This window comes from Carettochelys insculpta, chromosome 5 (assembly GCF_033958435.1).
Source record: "Carettochelys insculpta isolate YL-2023 chromosome 5, ASM3395843v1, whole genome shotgun sequence".
NCBI lineage: Eukaryota > Metazoa > Chordata > Testudines > Carettochelyidae > Carettochelys > Carettochelys insculpta.
Genome location: NC_134141.1, coordinates 53,873,435 through 53,884,559, shown reverse-complemented (window position 1 = coordinate 53,884,559; position 11,125 = coordinate 53,873,435). Strand labels below are relative to the sequence as shown.

The following is an 11,125-nucleotide window of genomic DNA, read 5'->3' as shown; positions in this document are numbered from 1 at the left end:
CATAGTTCAGTCCTGTCCCACATGCTCACTGATGCACCCTTGACTGGTAAATGCTGCTTAGTGGAGCATAGCATATCAAGTGCTTGTTTGGAATAGATATTGCACATAATGAACAGAGAGGAGTGGCAGGTATCGGAGGGGTAGCCGTGTTAGTCTGGATCTGTAACAGCAATGAAGGGTCCTGTGGCACCTTATAGACTAACAGAAAAGTTTTGAGCATGAGCTTTCGTGAGCACAGACATCTCATGAAGTGAGTCTGTGCTCACGAAAGCTCATGCTCAAAACTTTTCTGTTAGTCTATAAGGTACCACAGGACCCTTTGTTGCTGTTAGAGAGAAGTGGGACATTCATACCAAATCTGTGGAGGAGGGAAAATATTGACAGGATCATTAGAAATAGAGAAATGTGATCCAAAGCCCATTGCAGGCAACGTAATGATGCCCATTGAAGCCAATACTCTTTGGCTTAGGACTTTAAAGATGGCAATATGCTTCCTCTTTACCGAGTTGGGGCAATGGGAGAAGAAAAGTTTTAACCAGATTAGTGAAAACTTCAGTAAAACACTGCATACATTTTACAGCCCAGGAAGGCTGTGTCTACACGTGCCCCAAACTTCGAAATGGCCATGCAAATGGCCATTTCGAAGTTTACTAATGAAGCGCTGAAATGCATATTCAGCGCTTCATTAGCATGCGGGCGGCAGCCGCGCTTCGAAATTGACTCTCCTTGCCACCGCGCGGCGCGTCCAGATGGGGCTCCTTTTCGAAAGGATGCTGCCTACTTCGAAGTCCCCTTATTCCCATGAGCTCATGGGATGAATATGCATTTCAGCGCTTCATTAGTAAACTTCGAAATGGCCATTTGCATGGCCATTTCGAAGTTTGGGGCACGTGTAGACACAGCCACTCAGTGCTAAATAAAGGAGAGTGACAGGAGACTGCGTGCCCCAGCTTGAATAATATGGGAGTGGAAAAGCTCCAATGTCAACAAGAAGGAGAGGAGTTTATGCCTAGAAATGGAGAGGAGATATTAAAGATGACAGTAGAAAAAGGATTGAGAAACTCCAGATATAATAGTTAACAAGTGAGAAAGAAAAGCAAATCTAAAGGAAAGCATTTTCAGAGGTGCACGACCTCTAAATGTGCACCCATAGTTTCTGTAAAGCAATTTTACACGTGAAATATTTGGCCAACTGCCTCAGACATTTGTGATTAGATAATGTATTTAGACATTCAAAAGTGTTCAAAATTTAGCTAACTCTAGTCCTATTGACTCAACAGGTACTACCATGGCTCAATGAAAATAGAGTCAGGCTGGCACTGAATAATTTCTCAAATCCCATCCCTAGCTTCTCAGAGAGCAATAATATTTGCATTATTAAATCCATGTTTCAAGCACACAAAATCTTAGTAATTCCAGAAAACCTCATCTCCCAGAATGGCTCACTCTTAGAAGCCAGACTTTCAAAAATTTTGGCCTAACGATTCTATATGTTTGCTAGACAGGAGGTTATTATAATTCACTGTAATATGTTACTGTGGCATTATTATTCTGGGGAGCAGGGCAAGAGAACTAGAGTATCAGAAGTGTGATAGTTTTCATATACCTTATTTTACCAAGATCAGAAAGAGATACAGATGTCCTTTGTTTTATACAAATTAATCTGGAATCTTTGGGAAGATCACTTTTCGGACAGCCTACCTTTTGTAGTGAAGGGAGATGATTACATATAGGTAGTGTTGAACTTCCCAGGTTCCAAAATTTACCTGCCATGGTACTCAACTTCTCCACCTTCTGTTGTTATTGTTAATGATAATCAAAAGCAAATGACACTTTATTGACCTTGACAAGTAAGTAGCTTGTCTTGGGCAGAAATGATTTAATACACAGAGGGTGTTTGGTTCTGTAAATAATGTGGTAATATGCTGCAGAGCACATCCAGACATGTGACATATAATTTACTACCATAGTCTGAGTATTCTTCAGCCTCTACCCTGCTAGAAGTGCAAATATTGAAATTCAGCTCAGTAGGTGAAGCCCAACAATTAAATAAAAAGGGCCAAACTTCCCCACTCTCTACAGCCAGGTGAGAAATGATCTGATAATGACAATGTTTGTCATTTCATATGAAAAAAAAAATAACAGTTTTGTCTATTTTTGGGTATCTGGCTTGATGGGTCACAACTAGAAACTGAAGCTGGCCAATGATGATTTAAAAGGATTTCAATACCAGAAAGTCGTGTGGGATCACTTTAAAGTAACATAGCATAGCTCTTCTATTAAAAATTACAGTCCAATCTTGACCTTGAGCAAAATGTCTGAGTCACAGATTTTGAAGAGAAGGATGCTTCATACAATTATCCCACTTAAAAACCAGAATTCACATTAAAATTCAGTTGTAGAAGGTCACATCAGAACAGCCGGAAACTACCAACAATGAAATTGGTTACAATATCTAATTCACTGTTACATAAAATGCATTTACGGCATAATAGCTAAGGAATGCGTATAATTTAGAGGCCTCCTACAGCAATCACTGAGACTGAACATATGCAGTATAATAGGTCTCAAATCCATTGTATTTATTTTGAGTGCAAGAGCTTATTTTGTCCAATGAGAGCCCCTGGTTTAGCAAGAAAGTCAAACTGTTGCATTATTATATTAAATGAAATCATAAATGCCAATCAGAAAAAGTATTCCTTTTGATTTTCGTTGACTGTACTTTGCATGTTGAGCTCACATTTCAGGACAGTCTCGGCACTGTCCTCATTTGCTGATCCTTTTGCCTCGTTTTTTTTATATATGCTTTTTTTTTTATAAATGCGGACAGCTATGGCAGTGATGCAAAGCAGGATGAATATCACAACTGCTATTACACCTAGGGAGAAAAGAGGAGAAGAGAGAAAACTGATCAGATAAGTGAGACAAATAACAGGTGAGAAGGATAGCTCAGGTATGAGCAGTTTGTGCTGTAGCACCCACCACATGCAAAGTACATGCAGGGGAAATGGAAAAATAAGGGCAGTCTTGGTGAAGTCCCCAGTGAAACGAGAGCTTCAGAGCAAATTGGTGTAGCCCACAAATGAACAGACGTGACAGAAAATGAGCATTCAGAAAACATCCTGAACCAACACCACCCCTGACATCCTTCTATAGAGTCCAACCAGAGTTTAAAGCTTCCCATCCCCATGTATGATAAGTACTAGTACCAATATCACCTCTTAGAAGAAAATCCACTTTCACATGCAATATCCCCTGGAGGCACAATTTGGGGTGTGAAGATGCTCATGGTCCTAACTGATGCCCATACTCTGGAGCAAGCCCTATTTCTATGTTATATCAACACAACCTATTATTAGGTGTTTGTCTTAATCAAGACATGTTTGAAAAGGAAGGTGACCACATGTCCTTTTTGCCCTATATGAAAAAAAAAGGGTGGGGGTCCTTACCTTCTGATTGTCTGTCTGTGTCTGGTGGGTTTGGTGTGTGCAGCCTGGCCCCCTGAATGAACAGGGGTATTTGTGCTTCATGGATACCATTAAGTATACCGCTTATACAGGTGTTTTGTGTGTTTGTTTTTTGCTATGGCTGTATGAATATGCAGTAAATGCACAATGGGCATTTAGGGTTTGCAGGTACCTGCTGATGTTCAGGCACTGCTCAATTGCTCTTTGCTGAGTTGATGTTTTTACTCTACAGTTGCTTTCTACTTATGCCAAATTTGCAACCTAAGATTACTAAGTTAAGCCTTAAAGGTCCAACACACACTTGGGCACAAACCATTGCTTCTAAGACTTCTGTGTGATATATATTGTGGAAATCATTCTGTATACAAGTGTAGCTTTTGGGCCTAGCCCTGTGCCCCACATCTTGGTGCTTGCTAGGGCACCCTTAGGCTGTGGCCACACTAGCCCCTCCTTTAAGAAGGTTATGGTAATGTGGCACTTCAGGATATGCTAATGAGGCATTTCCATGAATATGCAGCACCTCATTAGCATAATGGTGGCCACACATGCTTTGAAACTGCCTGTTTCGAAACACATGCTGCCCTTGTAGCCAATGGGCCTTTCAAAATGAACCTCTGATTTCAAAAGCCCCTTATTCCCAAAACCAGATGGGTGTGTCTACACCAGCCCCCTCCTTTTGGAAGGGGCATGTTAATGAGGGAGTTTGGAAGATGCTAATGAGGCACTGCCATGAAAACAAATGGGAAGAAGGGGCTTTCGAAGTCCTAGGGGTCATTTTGAAAGGCTCCCGGCTACACGGGCGGCACGCCATTCGAAAGCGGCACTTTTGAATCGCTGTGGCTGCCATTATGCTAATGAGGTGTTGCATATTCATGGCAGTGTCTCGTTAGCATCTTCAGAACTCCCTCATTAACTTCCAAAGTAGGGAACTCATGTAGACACACCCAATGGGAATAAGGGGCTTTCAAAATCAAGGGTCCATTTTGAAAGGCCCCCCCTGCTACATGGGCAGTGTGCATTTCAAAACCAGCAGTTTTGAAGCCCAAGCAGCCACCATTATGCTAATGAGGCACTGCATATTCATGAAAATCCCTCATTAGCATATTCCAAAGTGCCGCATTACCATAACCCCTCCAAAAGGAGGGACTAGCATGTCCACAGTCTTAGAAAGCCTAGAGTTAGGCAAGTGGATGCTAATCAAGCACCAGCCAATTTGCACGTGATTATCTCAGACATAGTGTTCACATTTGTGTTGAGTCTAGGGGCTGCTATCAAAACTTGCACTCCATGGGACTAATTTTCCATTACCTTACAACTCATGTTATTGTTTACACTGGCACGCAGTGAGTGCAAAGTGGGTAAGGCATTATTCTGATTTGGTAGCAATTAACATTTACTCTGTACAAACATAAATCACTAAACAAGATAGAAATCAGTGAAGAATCAGGCCTAAGATTCGGAAACATCAATATCTAGGGTGCATCTACACTTGTATTCCTCTTTTGAAAGAGGTATGCAAATGAGATAAATCAAAAATGCAAATGAGGTACAAATTTGCATATTCCACACCTCATTTGCATATTCTAATGTTGAAAACATTTCTTTCGAAAGAAGAAAGCTAGTGTAGATGCTGCTATTTTGAAAGTAAGCCCATCTCTGAAAGAATCCTTCTTCCCTTTATTTAATGGGAGGAAGGATTATTTCAAAGATGGGTTTACTTTCGAAACAGCAGCATCTACACTGGCTTTCTTCTTTCGAAAGAAGAGCTTTTGAAATTAGAATATGCAAATGAGATGTCAAATATGCAAATTTATACCTCATTCACATTTTAGATTTACCTCATTCGCATACCTCTTTCGAATGAGCAATGCAAGTGTAGACGCACCCCCCTAGTATGTGGCTCAGCAGTGACTAGAGTAACTGTTGTTACTGGCAGATGAGAAGAACTCAAGTTTGATTTTCAGAAGCCAAAATGAGTTTGTAGCATTGACAATAATAAGATAAAACATTTTGTTTCTAAATTGAGCACATGTGATGTGGAAATCATTAAGTGACAGATAAACACAAAGCCTAGAATGACGTTTAATGTTACCTATCAAAGCAGAACAACACTTTAAGCTGTGTTAAAATCGCAGCCTTTTTAGATTCATGAACATTTTCCATTCTTCCATTTCTATAACTTCAGACTTGAGATTTCAGACTGTTTTTCTTTTTCACACCTTAAAACCTTTCATATATGCAACCACAGGTTCCTGGGGAGAGCTAAGTAATTCATTTTAAAAATCAAATAGAAGTTTGTGTTTAAGTTTCAGGTGAATTGACAATTACAGATCTTTCACAGCAGGTGTCCTGTTTCAGTCCAGGCCAAACTCCCTGCAATTTGCAATACCAGCCTTTTAGAGAAAAATGGTATGAGAATCAGGCAAACAGTAATAAAAAATGGCAGGAGCATGTCTCTGCTCTAGAGCTTGATGCAAAGTCACTTTAAGTCAACAGAACAGCTTTGAGAAAATGGCTGGGAGCTTTTGAGTATAAGTCTCAGGCAGAATGTTTGCATTAGAGAGAGAAAAATAGATGGACTTTCTTATTCACAATCTAGTTACTGTGCTGTGAAAAGATTTCAGATCCAAGATAGGTCCAAAAAAGCCAAGAACAGAACACCACTGGTCATTACCTACGGCCCCCAACTCAAACCACTGCAACACATTATAAAAGACCTACAACCTATACTTAACCAGGATGCCACACTCCAGAAGGCCCTAGGTGACAGGCCTGTTCTCTCCTACAGACAACCTCCCAACCTTATGAGGATTCTCACCAACAATCACAGACTATACTGCAGGAACATCATTGGAACTTTTCCTTGCAACAAAGCCTGTTGCCAATTTTGTCCACATATTTGTTCTGGAGATACCATCGCTGGACCTAACCAGGTTATTCACAGAATCACAGGCACATGCTCATGTTCCTCAGCTAACATCATGTATGCCATCATGTGCCAACAATGCCCAGATGCTCTGTATATTAGAAAGACTTCAAACTCTCTTAGACAAAGAATTAATGGGCATAAAACAGACACAAAAACACTCCTGTTTCACAAACCAGTCTGTGAACACTTTAATACAGTGGGTCATTCTGTTAATGATCTGAAAGTTTGCGTCTTACTGAAGAGGAATTTTCACAACAGTCTGGAAAGAGAGGCTGCTGAACTCTCTTTTATACTCAAATTCGACACATTAATATGTGGTTTGAACAGGGATAGGAATTTTCTAGGTCGTTACAGGGGCTCTTTTGCATAGTTGGCTTAATCTAATTCTTTACTCCCCCGCCCCCTTCTACTCTCTGATTTGCTCACCTTGATAATATTTTTCTGGTTTGTCAACCTTGATTACTATTTGTGGTTCTCTGTGCCTTAAATATTGAATCTGTTCTGGTACAGCTATGATCTGAAGAAGTGGGTCTGTCCCATGAAATCTCATCACCTAACTAATTATTTTGTTCGTCTTTAAAGTGCTACTGGACTGCCTTTTCGTTTTGATACTATATAGACTAGCACGGCTTTCTCTCTGTTACTATTCAAATGTTTTTCAAGTAATTTTGTATTGAACATAGAATTGCACAAGAGAACTCCTGAAATTATATTTAGTGATACTACAGTGACCCTACAGTACCAGTAAGATTTTTAAGTGGGGGGGGGGAGTTGTGGAAGGCTCAGGGCAGGGGGCTGTGGTAGGTATGGCAGAAAAAAGGTGGGTCTGTGGAGGCGATGCAGGAGTCAGGGCAGGAATTTGGGGGGTTGGGGTTCAGGGCAGGGGATGGGGTGAGTGTGGGAGAAGTGTAAGGAGTGACTCAGGACAGGGGGCTGGTATATATATGCTGGGAGTATGGGCGTGCAAGGATGCTGTAGAGGGAGGAAGGGGGCTCACCCTCTCCCCCTCCGGGCCAAGATTTGTATGAAGAGGCTGTTTGCCTGTCACTCTTAAGAAGGGAAAGGGAAACTCTCCACATAGGTTGCTCATTCCTCTGCCCCCTCCCCTCCCTGTTCTACCCAGCCGAGAGAAAGAGAGCTGGTAGGAAGCAGAACAACAAATAGCCCCACTGTAGAGAGCCCTCTGCCCTCTCTGACTGGCTCTCTGTGGGTGCTCAGGGCTGGGACAGTGCCTCACCAGTGCCTGGTGGGAGAACAGCCCCTTTCATTTGCCTCGTTGCTGCTTAGCAGGAAGCCCAGGGAGCCCAGCTAGCGGTGTGCCATGCCTCCTCCTGCAGCTGAATGCCCTAGCCAGCTGGCTTTTTCTTGTTGGCGCAGCACACCAGGGTGCCTGGTTTAGTTTCACCTCTGACTAGGATTATATACAGAATTGCACTTTGATTGGCAGCATGTCATAACGGAGAAAAGTACAAAGTCTAGGGAAAGCAGATACTCAGAACCAATCAGAAACGAAAGAACTGCACAAACAGCCATGACAATTCCATTTCTGTATAATACTAATCACTAATTTGTATGCACTAGAGGGAAAAAATAAAACAAGCCACCTCAAATGCATGGATATCATGGTGACAGGCACCTAATAATTATTCCCATCCTCATTAGTCTGTCTAACGAAATAGTCTAGGATAGGTCCTAGAGTCAGAAGCACTTTTGTTTAGGGGGCACTTTGATTTAATTCCTTTGTTCCATTTTAGCTGATTTTTCATAGTGTTCAGCCCATAAGTATCATTGTTTTACTGTGTGCTAGTAAAATAATTGAAATCCTCAGTCAAACAGAAACTGTCTGTGTGGAATTCATCTACAGTATGAAAGGACAGCTTAAGTTTCTTAAGCATGACTTTAGCATATCATAGGATTCTACAAAAAAGGGAAGATGAAGTTTGGTGATGGAGTGAGCCACAGATAACCCAGGAGTGGGATAACAGAGGTCACTTTTACACAACCTTAGTGACCCTTTTAGATAGGTTGGTGTCCCTGTAGCCTGGAATAGTAGTCATAGAGGGTCTGTGCTAGAATCTCACATTCTAGCCCTGGACCAAAAGATGGATTTCAGCCTTTCAGCCCATTTGTCTTCACACCCACAGGCCATTTTTCAGACTTTGTAAGGATGAAGACAATTTTCTCCTACGAGAAGAAGACATAATACTTTGGCTTTTACACTGCACACAAGGAAATTGTGGCAAATACCAGAACACAGGAAGGTTTTAAGTCCATCTCAAGGTTGTAACAAATATACATATAATATGTTATGTAAAATACAAATCTAATTAAAATTGACAGTTCAATTTAGTTTAAGGGTGAAACACATTACAGGGATGTTGCAGTTATTTTTACAACATGTGTTATTAAACTAGGAAATCTAAATTTCAGGATTAATTTAAAAGAAATTCAAATATGTTCAGACATGGAAATGCACTATTAAGGGACCCAAACAGCCTTAATTCTGCTCAGCAGTAATGTTTTGAGAAAAAATATGGAAAAAGTATGCTCTCTATAAAAATAATTTAATCTGTGAGTACAAATGCTGTTACGTTAAACATAGCCCTTGGTTACTCTACATCATTACTGTAAGACAAAGAACATTGATGGGGTGGCTGAATTGTGCATGTCCCTGTTATACAAAGTGTTCTGTAAAATAAGGAAACTACACTGTAAAAGAAAAATGTTTTGTTCAGCTAGCTGGCTGTGTCTACACATACCACTTCCTCCAGAAAAGGCATGGTAATGAGCAGCGTGGAAGATGCTAATGAGGCATGGACATAAATTTCACTTGCCTCATTAGCATATGGTCACATGATTCGGAGTCTGGAAGAAGCTATTCTGGACTCCAAAATAGATGTGTAGACACATGGCCCACAGGGATCTCCTGGAAGGAAACCCTCATTCTGGAAGCCCCCTCTTCCTCAGAATTTAGAGCTTCCAGAAGGAGGGTTTAATTCTGGGAGATCCCCATGGGCCACATTTCTACACATCTATTTTGGAGTTCAGAAGAGCTTCTTTGGGACTACAAATCATGTGGCCATATGCTAATGAGGGGCAGGTAATTTAAATCTGAGACTCATTGGCATCTTCCAGGTTGCTCAATACCATGCGCCTTTCGGAGGAAGGGGCATTTGTGGATGCAGATGTTGAGACCTGATCCAACTCCCACAATCAAAGCAATATGTCTTCCTTCCTAAAAACAGCTGGATCAGACTCTAAAGACATAAGAAGAATTTCTAGAATGTTTAGTTGAGAAATCCTCAGATCTGATTAATATTCATTGGTATTAATACTACTAAATGGAAACTTTTACTTTCATACCATAATCATACATACAAATTATTCATTCATGTCATGACACGAAATATAATTTCAGGACTTGTGCAATTGTAATGTCATTTAAGAGCATTTCTTACCCCACACCCCACAAATATCAGCCACAAACGTAAAATCACCTTCTGTAATCAACACTGTTAACAGAAAACATTCCAGAATTTGCCCTAAATCTGCTGACATTAGCATCACTTATTAAGCAGGCAACTTTTCATCAATTGTTATTTTAATGTTTTTAAGGAAGTGATTTTCGCAGACAATATGTCATTAACCATGTGCCACATTGGCAAGAGTAGTGCTCTCTGCTGCTCTTGAAGTGTGAGACACAAAACCTACAATGTAAGAACCTTCAGTGTAAGAATGTGAGAGCTGGGGATAAGGAGTTTCAGATGTGGGAAAGGGGTCAAGGCTGGGGTACAGAAGTGAGAGCTTCAGGATGGGATCAGGATCATTCAGGGTCAGGGGTTCAGGATGCAGGAGGGGGCTCAGGGCTTGGGCAGAGTGTTGCAATATGGGCGGTAAGGGTGCAGGGTGCTGGAGGGGGCTCAGAGGGTTGGGATACAGTGGGAGTGTTGGCTGTGGAGTGGCTCCAGGGATGAGGAGTCTGGGCTGTAGGCAGGCTGCTCTGGACTGGGGTTAAAGGCCTCCCTCACTGCCCTCTCCCTGACGATAGGAGATAAATCTAGGAGTGGGGCCTCTCTCCCCATTCCTGGTAAGCAACACAGAACTCTTCTCTCCTCTTTGTCAACAGGAGCTCCAAGGCTGCGGGGGGTGGGGGGGAGGCCTGCAGCAGCCTGGCAAGCCCTTATTTGGTCTTTGTCTCTTCAGACTCTTAAGACCCTTACAAAAGAAACACGGAATTTAGCCAGAGGAGAAAAAGGATGGGCGCATGACTACTCGATGTTGAATCACTGAATGATACAGCAGAAAAAGAATTTTCAGAACCAAAGAGAAGTTCTTTAATCTCTTTTCTTCCAAAGAAAAAAAACCATCAGAAAATTCTCACAGGGCAGTCATTAAAAAAGAAAAAAATATCAAGGAATGCCACTGGAATCTATTTGTTTCAGTTCCATTTGAATTCCATTATCAGAGAGGTAGCCGTGTTAGTCTGTATCTTCAAAAACAACAAGAAGTCCTGTGGCACTTTAGAAACTAACAGATATTTTGGAGCATAAGCTTTCGTGGGCATCTGATGAAGCGGGTCTTTGCTTGTGCTCCAAAATATCATTAGTCTATAAGATGCCACAGGACTTCTTGTTGTTTTTGAACCATTGAAATTCTATTGCGAATGTTGTGTCGTCAACTTCACATTATCTTGCTTGACTTTTTTGAAGTATTTCTGTATTCAACTTGC

The 11,125-nt window shown here is 41.3% G+C and overlaps 1 protein-coding gene across 1 annotated transcript in view; it reads right to left on the bottom strand.

Annotated features, from left to right (window-relative positions):
• Nucleotides 1–2,338: 2,338 nt before the first annotated feature.
• CNTNAP4 (contactin associated protein family member 4) overlaps nt 2,339–11,125 on the bottom strand; it is a 488,087-nt gene continuing 479,300 nt past the window's right edge. The window contains exon 24 of the mRNA XM_074994161.1: nt 2,339–2,878. Coding sequence (XP_074850262.1) covers nt 2,685–2,878 — 194 coding nt within the window. The 3' untranslated portion in view covers nt 2,339–2,684. The remainder of the gene's footprint in view (nt 2,879–11,125) is intronic.